Consider the following 16,628-nt stretch of genomic DNA (forward strand, 5'->3'; position numbering starts at 1 on the left):
AATATTCCTACAAATGACACTAATGTAGTATATGAATGAAGCTTTATTACCTTATCTTGGTAAAATTAAAACAAATGATTCATAGTGGCACATTTCAACAAGCTAAAGAAATTCAGTTTTGCACTGTTTGACACTCAAAACCAGTTAAGCTATAATAACCTTGCGTGATGATATTAAAACGTTACTTGTGTGGTAGTTTTATTTTTCCAGAATGTATTATTACTGCTGGTTTTGAACAAGATAGATTCAGCTTTATTGGTTAAATGAATTTATCTGTAATAGTAAAGACAGACTTTGTAAACTGTGTCTCGTTAAGCAATTTCACAATTTTTAATAAATTACAATCTGTAAGAAAGCACTGGATCAATAGGAAGATACCTGCAATCTCATAATCTTGTTTAAATGCATTTATATACTGAATTAAAATCCACCAATCAAAAAAAAAAAAAAAACAAACCCAAATGAAAAAACCTGTTCTTGAAAGTAATTACCTTACACTACAAGAAACACTTTTAAGAACACATTAAAGTGTAATTATGTCTAAGAGATACAACATCCAAACAAATTACAGATTTTGTAAAATGTAACATTATATATAAAAACCAATTAACTAATTACCTTTTGGTGGGAAATATGACTTGCTTTCTGCTTTGTGGGGCCAGTCAACCACAAGATGTCCATAGCGCCGAAAACTAGTAGTAATTTCATCTTGAAGAAAAATGGAAAATATTTTAGAATTCTAATAAACATAAGCCTTAAAAAGTTAAACAGAGCAGTTAGCACTCCTAGGGCAATTATCAGGTATTTCAGAATCACTTAAGCAGTAGTTAAATAACATCATAGAGGATGCAAATGCATCTTGAAGCCCCTGAAGCATCCAGATATTTAAAGGTAGTGGGGGAATTTAGCTGATCACAGCTGGATAGCTGCAGTGCCTGGTTGCATGTTGAATGCATGAATTTTAAGAACAAACCACAGTATATAGTGTACACAACCAATAAACCAGCTACTGGACACTATTTGTACATGGTCAGCTAAGGCCACTTTCCATACAATGGCTTTTAACTCCAGTGCCACAAACCACTATTGTGGTATCAGAAATGCTTGTATATATAGAAATGTATGTATGAATGTACAAAAACCTGTGCCATTGATGTTATGGAACTGTTTAGTTTCCAATAGACTTTGGACGTTTTTTTAAGGCTAATGGCATCACAAACTAAACATAAGAATATTCTGGCCTATAATATCTTTGCCTCTGCAAGAAACCTGTAACTTACTGTAATATTGTAATGTAACGGTGACCTCAAACACAATTTGAATTCTATAAAGAAATGGCTGGATGAAAACAAAATGTGTATCTTACTCTCTTGACTTAAACCAATAAACTAAAACCTATAGCTTGAATTGAATCCAAAAGAATAGACATCATATATTCGCAAAATGTTTGCACAGAAGACTGATCAAAGCAAATACACTTGGTGAGAGATAAGATTTATAAAACATGGTAGCAATTATATTTCCTGTCTGTACCAAGAAGACACTGTAACAAACTGTAGAAACATGTAATCTGATGCCATTTTGATAAGCTTTTAAAATTAACATGTATGCAGTTTGCACCATACTGCTTTTTGTTAATTCCATATTGAACATTGTTCATTATACAAAAAGATTTCTTAGATGCAGTTTGTAGTACTAGGGTGTTGTTCCGTGTTAGCCATTATGAATGTAGAGAAAAGCCAAGCAAAATGACACCTTTTATTGGCTAACTAAAAAGATTACAATATGCAAGCTTTCGAGGCAACTCAGGCCCCTTCTTCAGGCAAGATGTAATGCAGTTAGATGCAGTTTTAAATTAATTTCTTCAGTTCAGACCAAATGTGGTCTATTTGAAAGTGGTCTGGTGACAATTTTGTCAAGAAAAGTTGTTTTGGCCTTCAATTAAACATGTCTGTATAGCATTCCATACCTGCTTGGAATCGTTATCTTAAATGGAGCACCCAACCTGGAGACAGATTGAGCTTCATAGCAGGTTTAAATATTTCAGGAGATGATCTTCTTACTTATTTTTTAATTCCATCTAACAGATAATAAATATCAGCTCCAAAAATAGATCAAAAATCTATATCTACTGTATATCCAAAAGAATAAGGATTTTTCTTCTTCTTAAAAGCATTTGTTATTTATTTGCAAATCAAACATAACAAAGTGCTTCGTGCTAAATGTGTGTTTCTTTTAACCATAACATAAGGCCCCAGCTAAGAAATTCAACAAATCAATACCTCCTACTGAATGTTCACAAGAGGATTTCATGTACCACTTTTAAATGCACACTATAGTTATAGTGTCAGTACTAAATAACAGCTTCTAAGAAGGTTTTCATAGTATAGGAGGGGTGTCAAATGTACAATAAAGTACATAATGCTATACTATTATTGGATGTCTCACAATTTAAGACTAGGATTTACTGTAATGCAAACAATTTTCTGCATAGTGTGACTGTACTGATAACATTTTCTTGCATTCTGTCCCTGATAAAATACCATTGTTAACTTTATTTAGCATTTAAAGGTTACAGATACTGTACATCTCTGTTTTCACGAGGCTTTGAGTTTAAGAAATTTACAGCTATACTTCAGAATGTATGCACATTCACTACATCTTGTTTACTATATACCAAACAAATTACAGTTTCAAAGCAAAGTACATTAAAAAATCCTACAAAAATAAGCAATGTGAAAGAAAGTTACAAAGGTAAAAAGAAATAATGGAAGTATAGCAGGTACTTGCAGGTAAAGTTTGTACTGTCAAATACAATTTATTAATACCTTCATCAATATCTGGGGGTAGGCCCCCTACAAAGACTTTTCTTGAATATCGTTCAACCCTCTCGCCATTCTGACAGCGGGTTGGAGAGTTGAGGCCAGATGTCAGGGACTGATCACCATGACTGTCATCAAGGAGTCCATCTTCAAATGGAAAGAGAGAAGATCGACCTAAAGAAAAAGAAAAAAAAAAAATCTATCTCAAGACTAAAATTTGTCTCAATCAAACTTTAGTATATTCTAGAGTAAATATGCAATAAAGCCAAACTATAAACAAAGAGTAAGATAAGAAGTTCAATTTTGCAATTTACTTACAATATGCTTATTTAAATTCCATAGTACTTGATTTGAGATATAAGTAGAAAATCATTTACAGTATTGACACACAATTTTAGATATCTGCAACCTGGGTTACTAATGTGACAGACTCCTTAACACTTGACTAAATCATTATTTTCAGACAAGGTAGCGTTATTTTTTATAAGCAGTTTAATATTTTGAGCCATTCATATCAGTACAGAGTTAAAATTCCTACAAGACTTCAGAATGTCTTTTCTAAACCATTTTTTGTAGAAAAAAATGCACAATAGCAAGAGACAGAAAAAGATCATTGGTGTTATTTAAAAGTAATTTAAAAAGCTGGTAAAATGCATAATAAAAATGCATTTAAGAATGAGAAAGCATTTTTTTATTTAATCAATATAATTTGCATTAGCACTGACTGCTTTCATGAACTCCTATCATTTTATCTGATAAACCACTTGAATGCCATAACAATCATTTGAATAAGTGTAATTTTAAAGTAATCTTTTTGTAAATTACCTCTGTTTAGATAATGCAAATATGCATTTTAATGACACAAAGGATAAAAGCAGGAACTAACAAACATTTTTGTTCCTGGAAAATATGACATTAAAAGTCAAACTTTGGACTGTGTTAGTCCAGTATTTTATTATCTTCACTCTTCATTATGTAATAATGTACAATATTAAGTATTTTCAAGTATTAGTTGATTCATTTTCAGCCATATAATATTTTAAAGAAAGAAAAAATCAATACCTTTATCCACTGACTAGATGTTATCCCAAAAAAAAAAAAAAAAAAAAGCAAATACATCATATTAGGGTGAAAAAAGAAGTAATTTATTTAACAATAAACTGAAAATACATTAAATGGATCATATTTAATGCTGCATTCAACTTACCATTGGAAGTTGGATGTCAGAGATAGGAATGATATCACACTAGAGTTGACTGTGTTCCAGTAAAACATTCGAAAAACCAATACGAACGCGTCCAGGTAAATGTTTGTTGGGCTTGCTCCATCGGAATAAATAGCAATTGAGAACGGATTATGCAGTATTTTGCATATTCAAAACACTGTAGCAACATGTCCACAAACAAGTTGGACGGTAATTTGTGTACAATCAATTTAATGAGACAAAATTGATAGAAGTGCTAATAAACAGTGTAATACTACAGCTTTCACTACAGTTTGTTGTGTACATTGCTATTTTGGACTGACGTCATAATCTGAAGTGGGACAAATACGTGTCTGCCCAGAGTTTGAGTTGGAAATTGGACTTAAGTGGTCGTTCCAGTTGAAAATTGTGACTAATCGAACTCAGCATTAGAAGCTCGATACAAATAATAATCGTGTTATTATAAATAATACACTTGTTACTTTAGAAACCAGTTCATTCAATAAACATGACAGCAAACTTTAGTATAAGGAATGATGCAATTAAGTCAAGAAAGAGGCAAGCAAATTATAAATAAATCTAGTGATACAAGAGAGAGAGCAGTGTAGTTAAGACAGTGATCACTGGAGCCCTAACATCAAGAATTGCAGAAGCATAATACATTCCTTTCTATTTTATTTAAATAAAGCAAAACAGATACTAAGTCCTTTGCAAAAATCAAACACAGTAATGTTTTCATCTTTGACATACATATTTAAATAAAACTTGTTGTCATACAGATATATACTAAGTATAATATATTGTAAAATATTTGATATTATATTTTACATGAAGACATATAGTTAAAACACAAGGAAAATGTTGCTTAAAGTAAAAAGTGCTCTGAGACACAAGAAAAATGCAGGTGCTTACTGTGGTAAGCTGATGTCTGTGCTCAATGAAAAGTGCTTTTCGCAAAGTAATAATTCCTTCTAGGGATGTTAAAATCCAATAAATATGGCAAATGTTTTGTATACAGAATCAGAAACATGTAGATGTTTACATGGAATACTGAACTTAATGTTAAATTACAGTAGCTCAAAATTGGCAGATTTCATTTTCAATGTAATCATATCCAAAGAATGATGGAATACATAGCCCTCTAATGTAAGGTTTGTTTATTTCATATGGAAATGAAAACACACAATCTCATGAAAATAAATACATAAAAGCTGCAGCACTGTAAGTAATGGGAACACCTGGCAAAATGTGATGTTAAATTGAACTCCTGAAACAAAAATGATTTGCTTAACATGCCTTTCTTTAATCGCTAAAACCTGCCCCTTACTCTGCAAACACCTTTTTTTTGGTAAGGTGGTTTCTGTTTCACCCATTGTGTTCTAAAGTGTCATATAAAGAATACAATAATTATTTCTTTTATAAAAACTAAAAGTGCAAACAACATACTGCTCTCCCTATACCAGCCTAATAATATGCAAATAAGCAGAAAAAGCTCATAAGAGTTAAAGTAGTAAATGCTCACTGACTGCAACTGTTATGTATAATTAACATAGTTTATTGAATTCATGATTTGTCTGGAATCTGAGAAAACTGACATTTCTTAGTGTGCCCATACTACATATCCCAGTGCCCTTGTCTCAATAATCAAAAATAAATCTGTCAATTTTTTTTAAATTGATAATTAAAAAAAAAAAAAAAACCTGTTTTTATCACCAGAATTTTTCTGAAATTTTTTTTACATCATTTCTCCTATGACATGAGCAAAAGTTAATTATAACTCTTCTAACTACAATATATAAAAGAGTAAAAAAAAAAATATGCAGCGTGAAAAAACATTTTAAAGTGCAATTAACTTACTTTTTTTTAACAGTAAAACATAACCAACAGTTATGTTACTTAAAGTGCTCCAACGGTGGCTTAAAAAGCAAACTATAGCCAAAACTGCTACATAAGTAGCTTTAAAAACTCTTAAATTACTTCACCAGAGATGTAGAATGGTTCTACAGGAGTATTGAGTTGCAATGCAAAAATGTAAGCATGTCCACGTTTTTGGCTAAGGCTGGATCTCTTTATGGAAGTTATGTTGCCTGCAACCGAAGAGACGTTCAAATGGTGTTGAGGTAGCAGGGATACATACAGTAGGTAGGTCTTTACAAGTCTGACCAGAATGGTATGTAGCCTCATTAGTCTTCCACCAGTGTAATGGTCAGCTTGTTTCTCTCCAAAGTATGTTAGGATCTCATTTTTTAAAACCTGTCTATCAATTTCCTCAGCTTCCACATCTCTGTTATCTTCTTCACTGCTGTTTCCCGAGCCAAGGAGTGAGTCAAGTAAAGTGACAGTGACAGCAGTTGTAGATCCAGCAGCTGTATCACTGGTGGAAGTACTGGCAGCACAGATTTTGTCTTCCCGACGCTGCTGGTGATCCACTGCCCTTTTCACTTAAAGTGCCTGTGTTTGTACTTTAGTTTGCACATGGAACACTTGCTCAGGTGTCAGAAACTTCAGTTTTCTAAACCTAGGGTCCAGTGCAGTAGCGGGGACTACTGTGTTTGGTGCAGAGTCTAAAAATGTGACCTCCTTCCATTGTTGCTGAAGCTGCTCCATAGTAGTGACTCAGAAAGCCTGCACTGCATTGAACACAAACACACCATCGGTTATAGATTTCAGGAGCCCTGTTACAAGTGGGGTATTGAAGAATTTTTAGGATATCTCATCCCACTTAAAAACACCGTGGCACATTCAAAAAGGTTTAAGAGCAGTGGAAATCTCTTCAAGCAGGTTCCATTGCTCAGTTTTTAAGTCAAGGTACTTTTCGTCTCTCTGTGAGACGGTAGGGTCAGACAGTGTTAGTGCAGAATTAATTACCAACTGCAAGGTGTGGCCAGAAGACCATCCATGCTTCTCTTCTAAGTTGTTTGCTGCAGCCACAAAAATTGGCACCATTATCATGCACAATAGCAACAAGTTTGTTGGAAGGAATTACAAATCCGCATACAAACTCGTCCAACCAGTTGACTATGTTGGATGCTGTATGTCTCTGCTCCAATGGCATGGTGGTAAGGTAGACTGACTTCATGTTTCAGTCTTATACAATAAATTGGCATGTTACAACAAGGTAGTCTTCAGTTGCCACACTTGTCCATATATCGGTGGCGATTGCAAGTTTGCTGTTGGTAGCTGTAATGCAAATCTTCACTTGTTGAAATGTTTCCTGATATATCGTCTCCATCAGTTTATTAAAATGTGTCCTTGAATTCAGAGTGAATCCTGGACTGAATATGCAAATCATTTCTTTAAATCCATTATCTTCCACCATGAAGAGTGGTCACATGTCAGGTACTAGTATATTTAGGACACAGTCAATCAGGGCTACTGCTTGTTGTGGTGTGTATGGGGCATTTTTCTTCAAAACAGAGTCTGATATGTTTTTTTTGCTGAAATCAGAATACAGTATAAGTCTTCAAAATATAAAATTTTTACCTGTTGCTACTGTATGTAGTTGATAAGTGTTTTAAAATTTAACATGTAATTAAACTCTTTCTGTAACAGAGTTGTAAAATTACTTACTCGCTCTCTAAACCACACTCATCTTTTCTCTGTATAGCTGTGTCACAGTTCTGCAGTGTATGTGTTCTATTATTATTCCTGGGCCTTTTTTTGAGAAATGTTTCCTAGTTTCTAAGAGTTAATTTCACAGAAGATGACACTCAATTGGGCACATTTCACCATGGGGGCGGCTTGAAACTGCTGCTAGTGGGACATTAATTAATTAAAAAAGACAAAACTCATTGCAGGACCATAAATGCTGAGAAACACTGGTGTAATAAAGGTAGTACAAGTCAAACACATTAAGAATTAGCCACGTGGAGCAGATGCCATCTTGGTTAGCCGTATTCCATTTCTGCCTGCACAAACTTTCATCTTTGCCCTGCTTCTGGGCAATTTCTTCTTATGAGCTTGTGCACATTTGGCTATCACTGTGTGCTTTTAATGTTGAATTGTATAGGACCAAGGAGTGACACCAGACAAACGCTCTTTCAATGAGTGGATGTTTGCTTGTCTAGTGCATTGCATAGTTGACATGCACAGGGCAGCAAGGTTACACGATTCTGGATGCAGGATGGTCGCTGACGCAAGGGTCTGCAAGAAAGAGTTCAATCTTTGTCTCATCAGACCAGAGAATTTTCTTTCTCATGGTCCAAGAGTCCTTCAGGTGCCTTTTGGCAAACTCCAGGCGAGCTGCCATGTGCCTTTTACTAAGGAGTGGCTTCCGTCTGGCCACTCTACCATACAGACCTGATTGGTGGATTGCTGCAGAGATGGTTGTCCTTCTGGAAGGTTCTCCTCTCTCCACAGAGGACCTCTGGAGCTCTGACAGAGTGACCATCGGGTTCTTAGTCACCTCCCTGACTAAAGCCCTTCTCCCCCGATCGCTCAGTTTAGATGGCCGGCCAGCTCTAGGAAGAGTCCTGGTGGTTTCAAACTTCTTCCACTTACGGATGATGGAGGCCACTGTGCTCATTGGGACCTTCAAAGCAGCAGAAATTTTTCTGTAACCTTCCCCAGATTTGTGCCTCGAGACAATCCTGTCTCGGAGGTCTACAGACAATTCCTTTGACTTCATGCTTGGTTTGTGCTCTGACATGAACTGTCAACTGTGGGACCTTATATAGACAGGTGTGTGCCTTTCCAATGTCCAATCAACTGAATTTACCACAGGTGGACTCCAATTAAACTGCAGAAACATCTCAAGGATGATCAGGGGAAACAGGATGCACCTGAGCTCAATTTTGAGCTTCATGGCAAAGGCTGTGAATACGTATGTACATGTGCTTTCTCAATTTTTTTTATTTTTAATAAATTTGCAAAAATCTCAAGTAAACTTTTTTCACGTTGTCATAATGGGGTGTTGTGTGTAGAATTCTGAGGAAAAAAATTAACTTAATCCATTTTGGAATAAGGCTATAACATAACAAAATGTGGAAAAAGTGATGTGCTGTGAATACTTTCCGGATGCACTTTATGAATGGTCTCTGATCCACTAAGCTAAGTGTGAAACTGCCATAATAAACAGTGGGATGTTAGCTTACCATGCTGAAGGCACATCTTCACTCACTCCCAAGTGCTTCCTTTTCAGGTGCTCATGCATGACAGTTGTACTCCCATGCCATGCCAATTCTGCATTACATATTTTACAACCAATCATTTTTTGGAAGGCTTTCACACAAAGCGTTCCTGTACTTTAGATGTTTTAGGTCACATTTTGGACTTTCGGCTTCCGCCATCTCCGCCATGTTGAAATGCAATGCTGCCAGACTTGATGAAGTAAAGTACAATGTGCAATGTCACCAATCCAACTAGTCAACAATGAAAATCACTGGCAATGATTTAATAATCAAATGTATCAATTTTTGTTGATTGGTTGTTGCAGCCCTACTTCAAAGCACACAACATGAGGAGGACCTGTGAAGAAAATTTTAGGTACTAAGCATTTATACTTGTTAAATGGTTTTCATTTCTCCACATATCCAGTGTGACTCCTTCTGGAGTTCTGAATTATATGTAAACAGGGTTTTCCGGAGTCAGACTCGGGTATTATGTGTAATGATCCACTTTAGACTGTTAAGCCCAAATAACTCTTGGGACAGTATTCCTCTGCCATCTAGTGGATGAAATAACATGTTGCAAAACATCATGAATTTTTTTGTGTGTTTGCCACTCTAAGGTAACTCATTGATATACATGAGTGAGGCGGAGTCTTCAACTAAAACACATTGGCATGTAAATGAGAAGTTGTAAAGCAGGTTGAAGGTTGGGAACATGCGCTGATACAAGACAAACTAAAACTGAACTGATAGTTGAATTAAGCAATAATGACAAGAATGTGAATCATTTATCAGATGTTGATGCAGACAGTGAAACTGACGCATATGAACATTGTACGACCAAACTGCCGTGGTATGCCTGGTGAACTTGGGCAAAGCTGGTTCTAGGATTTTTGCTGCCCTAGGTGAATTTGTAAATGGTACCCCAACATCTCCTTTGCTTTGATAGGAATCATCATTGGTAGACCTATACATTGAGAACTGGAGACAGGACTCGGGACATCAAAATATTTAGGACCTCGAATTCACAATTTGACAATGTCGATTTATAGCAATGTCTGTTTACAAGACTGTCTCAGAAAAATACACTCTTGAATGGTTTCATTTCAGAAAATAAGTAGGAATCGGGCTGTATTAGTAGTCTTTATTTATTGCTTTAATGTTTCTCTAAAGAAAATTAAGAAACACAAGTTATTGCTAAATCTATGGTTTAATATCATAGTTATCTGTTCAAACCACCAGCTAAATGTGTGCCTTTTGATGATGGTGACATTCTACTTATTTTTTTGTAAGACATTACTGTAACATGTACATGTCATTTAAATTAATAAAATAAATTGAAAACTTAGCATAATGACAACATTCAGTGAAATTCAGAATATGATTATCTTTAAATAGGAATATTTACCCACAATTCCTATTTACCATATGCTCTTGTATTTCAGACATTAAGAGTGAAAATCACAAGTATGTGAAAATAATATAAAACAATATAATCGGACGTTTGCTTTGAATTAAGAATGTTCATAGGTCTGTATTGTTTAAAAAAATGTTTTGCATAGTTCAGACAGTGCTGGCGTGGCGGAGGCGCATAACAAACATTTCTTTGTATTCCGGTCTGGACAAATTTTTCTAAACAAAATAAAGACAGGAATCTCTACATAGGCCTGCAGTAATGTGCTCTGACCACTAGACGGCACTTGCCTAGACCGCCTTTGCCCAGAAATGTCCCTGAACTCAGGAACCTGAAGGTTCATCATGGTGCAAGTAAATGCAATGCAAAAAGGCAAAATAATTGTGATCAATAAAAATGACAAGGATTCTGCCTCCAAAGCACTGTTCATAATGCAGCAACTATCATTTGTATCAGGGGAAATTTCAGAGTCACTAAGCTGTGGTAGTGTGAAGGAAAAATTAGACTTGTAGGCCAGATAGTCATTTAGGGGTAATAATAGTTATTAAACATAGTGTTTTGGTGTTCTTTCCACATTAAAATATAGCATCTATCTTTCAAATATTATAAAAGGGTTAATAAATGTCAGAAACCTGTTCAAGTATATCAGGAAACAGATAAGGTCAAGTGAACAACAAAGAACAAGAAGGTTCTGGATGATGGTTGAAGTAGCTGGCTGACTATCATGTACCAGATGTCACATGCACAAGAACTTAAGAAGTATTGGAAAGTATTGTAAGGACCAAGATAATAGTGAAATGAGACATTCACTTTGGGGTATGTAAGCTGGCCTTGCTCTCTGCTGAAACATCTCATGTCTTTTAATCAATCAGAGTAAATGTCAGGATTAACTGAGCACTGTTATGCAAATTCAGCTGTCTATAACAATGACTGTCAGTCTCTGTTCTGTGACAAGTAAGCCCGCGATTCGCTAGCGAATCGGAAATCCAAAAATGGCAATCAGTTTCTGTTCCGTCCGATATTTGGATGGATGACATATCATGGAGGGTGGGTGCGTCTGGGGAAATGTCATTTAATTCAATAAGCATATCTGTACTAAAGCGGTTTCGTTTTGTGGAGACGTGATTCTGTTGACTTTGCTGACACCGACTGCTGGCAGAGTGGAGCACAGCAAGTGTAGTTTACAGGTTGTGGTGTTCATGTGCCAGCCACTGAGTCGGGGAAGCCGCTGGGTTTGAGTCTGTGACCGCTATGTGATCTATATTACTGGCACAGTGGATTGGAGCAAGTGTAGTGAACAGGTGGTGTTGTTTGGGCACCACCTACTGACTCTGGGAAGCCACTGAGTTTGACTCTGGGGCGTGCGCCACGGCGCAATATGCGCCTCGGTGGGAAGCCGCTGCGTGATGAAATATCATGGAGGGTATATGCCGTGGTGTGGGCGGTCGCGTCGGGGCGGCTGTACAACCTGGAGTGCACGCTTTACCTCAGGTGTAGTTCACAGGTCGTAGGCATGGTAAAGTTTCCATTTAATTCAATAACCCTATTTGAACTAAAGCGGTTTCTTTGTGTGGGCGCCTTCGTTCATTGTTTGTATCCATGACTGTACAGGTTATGTTGTTTGGGAGCTTACAAGGTTGTGTTGTCTGGGCGCCACCTACCGATTCTGGGAAGCCGCCTTGTTTTGGGAAGCCGCTGCGTTTGAGTCTGGGGCGGGCGCCACGGCACAGCACGTTGTGTTATTTGGGCGCCACCTACTGACTCTGGACTCTGGGGCGGGCGCCAAGGCCGCAGCGCGCATTTGACTCTGGGGCAGGCGCCAAGGCCGCAGTGCGCATCTGCCGTGCATATATTAACTGTGGTTTAGTAAGATAGATTTGTTGACAACCTCTGCCCAGGGCACTGTTCCTTAGTAAATTGCCATAACGGGATACTCCCACTTTAGCATTTGCTGAAGAGACATAAAAGACGCATTGAACAAGTTTCCTCCTGCCTGGTCCCTAACTCAGAGAGGTTTTATTTGAGAACAACATTTCTTTCTTGATTATATTTCTAATTTAATTTCTACCACAGTTGCTTACAGTAACACAATAGATCTCATGGTTCAGACATGGACATTCTACCCTCTTATGTTCAAGCAACAGAAAAAAATATTATGTGTGCAAAGAAACCCAACTGCAACAACAAGCTGTGCATTGGCGACTGTCTCAAAGCATATCACACAAAAGATGTACTGTATACTAAATCTATTTTAGTACAGCAATGGACACTAGACTTACTTTTACTAATATATTTATTTTGATATTTTGGTATTTACATCTTTTTGCTACAAGTAAAAACATTTTGTATTGTTGAAAAAAAATACAAAACTTTTCTGTGGGTAAAATTAACGCCAAGGAGGCTATCTCCTTCCTTCTTTCCTATAATGCAAAGACCTGAAGACCTAGACCAAATGGCTGGTTCCAGAAAGAGTCAAAGATTACTGGTACAACTCATTCCTTTACATAGTTGATCAAAATGGTTAATCGTGAGACAGGAATATTAATATTAGCATATAAATTAACACAAAAAAATTGGCTTTCCTGGCATGGAGATAAATTATGTTGCCAATGCTTTAAGAATAAATGTAATATTTACTGACAATAGTTAATTGAAATAGCAAAGGATCGTTAACTTTATATTTCAGACTAACTGTGTCATATGCTAGATTTGAGTGCTTTGTAAAATAATTACTTGCTTTGTATTTTAGAGCCAAAACATTATGTTGACCACTGCCTTCAAGTTAATGAGTGAAGATCCTCTTGTGAAGCTGACCCTCTGATCATCTCTAGGAGATAATTCTATTAATGACCATTTGCTCATTCAGTTTGCAATTCGGGTTTTGAAAGTAACCTTTGAATTTTCCATACAGATTTCCCTGGAAATTAAGGGGCTTGGGAATAAATTTAGAGATGCTTCAAATATAATAAGTGAATCACAGTGAAGCAATCAATGAAGCAAGCAAGTCTATTATTTAAAAGATTAAAAAAATGAATGGTCAAAACTTTTAAGCAAAGGTCTAGTCATTTCAAAAGGTTAGTAAAGATAAAAACCTCCTTCTAGAACAAGAGTGAAGTCAGTGAAGCCCTTCACATTCTCACATCGTTTTAAAGTTAGAGCTTGATGCAATTAAAATCACAAATAAGTAATAGGAGAGAAAGCGCAACACACCTGAGTCTGTTTTACACAGTATATTTAAAAAGGCCGATTTTATTTTTTTTTTAATCATATCAACTTTGACCAATTTAATGGCTATTTTCTGTGTTAACCAAGGTTAGCCTGTTACACCCTTAAATCTTTTTCCTCCATTCTCCACCATCTCATTCTTTTGTGCTTTGTGTCATGTTCTGACATCATCAACCCCATCTCACTCCAATAGAGCATCTTACTCTCCACACAGTTTTCATTAGCATCGCCGGCACTGAAGGGAAAAGTTACTTTAGAGGTCAGAATGGGACAGTTCCTGGAATTTCTTCCATGTATCTCTCTCACTGCATACAGACTACCCTTCACATCACTACCACTTTTATGTACCCAGTTTTGACAGCTGTTGCACTGGATTGAACTTCACTCAGAACATTTACCAAACATTTTGCAAGCCCATTCACCCACCTCTTCCTTCCCTCCCTTATATCTCCAACATTAACTTTGTCTTTTCTGCATTTACCCCGATGTCTTCTGCTTCCAAACTTTCAATCTCACTATATTCTCCTTGAAATCCATTCAACTCTTTGTCAACAATGAGAGATCACTGGAATGCAGAAACTCCTATGGCAATCCTTCACACACTTCTCTAGTTGCTACCTCCATCACAATTGTGAAAAGCAACAGACTTACTATCCTCTGTGCACTTCCACCTTCACCTTAAATCTCTCACTTATCACCAACTGTTGTCTTGACGACAATTTATGCTTCTTTAATCATTTATATAACTGCAGACACCAGCCATTCTTCCAAGTAACGTTCTCAAGTAAATAAATAAAAACAATTGGGAACTTTCTGTTTTTATTTTCATCACAGGGTTAATATAGGTGTACAACTACCCAGACAGGTATTACCATATGTATTAGGGTCCCAAAATGGACAGACAGAGGTTTCTTAGATGTATACGATGTTAGGAATTATACTTAAATATGCTGAATTAGTAGATGACTTTGAGAGAGTAAAACTGTGTTCAATAAAACATAAGGACTCATGAGGCAGATCATCTATGGCAATTGAGATGAGTGAGGCAATACACCCCCCCTTTTTTTCTTTCAACCCCACCCTATTCCAATTTTGACAACAAGCATCCTCTTTTTAATCACAGAAATATATTTTAGTTTACTCAAGCCAAATTAAATTTCAATAAACTTACAGAGGAGTCAGAGAAGGAGGATAATGGAAGTCATGAGTATTTTGTGCCACACATTTTCATATGTTTAAAGGAAACAATCAAGTCTGTGATATTTCAAAGTCATCAGATGTAGGTGTCAGAATTTCTTATATGTCTGATGTAAGAAGAAGAAAAAAAAACAAATCTGGATTTTAAGGTGCAGAGTTTTATTTTAATACAATTATGCATAGTTTAAAGTTAGAATGTATGAAATGGACTTGGGCAAAGTAAATTTATTTTACACAAAATGTTACGATAATTGTATAGGAGACCACATGCCTTTATTATTGCTATTGCTCACAAATATACACATACTTAGACATAACAGAAAGATTATCCTTGTATGCTTTTATCACCCACAGTAAAAGGGCCAATTTTGCCTGTTTGTTAGCATCATTATATATTGATAGGTGTACCAGGTTTAACAAAAACGTAATGCTGTGTTGGTAAATTATTAACATAATAAAATTTTGTTAAATTATAATATCAGTTCATAAAAAGTAATCAAATATTTATCATTTGTTTTTCCTCTCATTAAATGATCAAAGTTTATAGGTAAGGCTAAACAGAATTAGATAAAATAAAACACTGTTCAGCTGAGCTGAATGACTCAAAAATTAAAATACAGGCAGCATTTTGATTATTTTCTTAAGGTGTTTCTTTTGATACTTATATTTATGTTTTAATAAGTCCAAGATAGCAAAAAAGTTTTAAAAGTATATGATACAACTTAGAGCTTTGGCAAATAAGTAACCCAGGATGTGATTAAAAGGCAACACACAAGCATTTTTTTAAAATAATGACTGGTTCAACCAACCAAACACAAGAATACTGCCCAGCCCAAAAACATGTCTCATTATTTAAAGGTACAGTTAGAATAATGTATTACCCACAAGGCTGCAAGCAAAGCACAATATAAGGACATTACCTCTTCTTCGTCCATAGCTCCTTGCTGCATAGTAACATAAAACAAAAAAAACAAACAAAAAAAAAACAAAAAAAAAAAAACACACAATTGGGTGCCTGGAAAGTATAACGCTGTGCAATAAAACATAAGGCGAAGAACCACATGATACATTTTTTTCATGTTACTGTAATTTTGTGTCCCGGATAATTTTAATGCCTTACAGAGAAAGTATTTCAATTTCTAATACATTAAGAACAGTCTACACAAGTGTAACCAGTATCGGTTCTGAAGGCCACAGTGGCTTTTTTTTTCTCCAAATACATTAGAGGCCAGCTCCCTTTGTTAATGAAGAACATTTTTAAATATATGGCCGTTATATTTACTGAATAATCCTCAGAAATTGCTATTAATGTAGATTGTGCTTTAGTGACAACATCATTCAATTGTTTTATGGGAGATCTATATTCTTGCTCCTTCACTTTTCTCTTACTTCTTTCAAAATGCAAATTAGATTAAGTAACCTGATGAAATGTAGAGTCCCTTGTTATTTGTATCTCTTTAATCAACAGCGGATTCTTAAAAACAGAAACAAAAATTCATTGGAGCTATTTAACTGTTAAAGAATCAAATAAGAAAAAAGACCACTTAAATCAAATCTAAAAATTCATGTTGCATTTGCAGCATTTATTGCCTTTACTTATGAAATTGGCTGAAATGGGAATCTCCTGCCAATGTGGCCCACCATGGTTGAGACTATGG

At 35.8% G+C, this 16,628-nt stretch overlaps 1 protein-coding gene across 6 annotated transcripts in view; it reads right to left on the bottom strand.

The window, feature by feature from the left end:
* Positions 1-16,628, bottom strand: part of cpeb3 (cytoplasmic polyadenylation element binding protein 3) — a 194,212-nt gene that overhangs the window by 57,327 nt on the left and 120,257 nt on the right. For 4 of the 6 annotated variants that reach the window (XM_028795348.2, XM_028795349.2, XM_028795351.2 and 1 more), the window contains exons 5-7: positions 15,891-15,914; positions 2,829-2,996; positions 619-708 (exon numbers count right to left, since the gene is read on the bottom strand). In XM_028795348.2, coding sequence (XP_028651181.1) covers positions 619-708; positions 2,829-2,996; positions 15,891-15,914 — 282 coding nt within the window. The remainder of the gene's footprint in view (positions 1-618; positions 709-2,828; positions 2,997-15,890; positions 15,915-16,628) is intronic. The other 2 variants (XM_028795352.2, XM_028795350.2) reach the window with 1 other exon arrangement.

The sequence above is a fragment of the Erpetoichthys calabaricus genome, chromosome 2, assembly GCF_900747795.2.
Source record: "Erpetoichthys calabaricus chromosome 2, fErpCal1.3, whole genome shotgun sequence".
In the NCBI taxonomy this organism is placed as follows: Eukaryota; Metazoa; Chordata; class Cladistia; order Polypteriformes; family Polypteridae; genus Erpetoichthys; species Erpetoichthys calabaricus.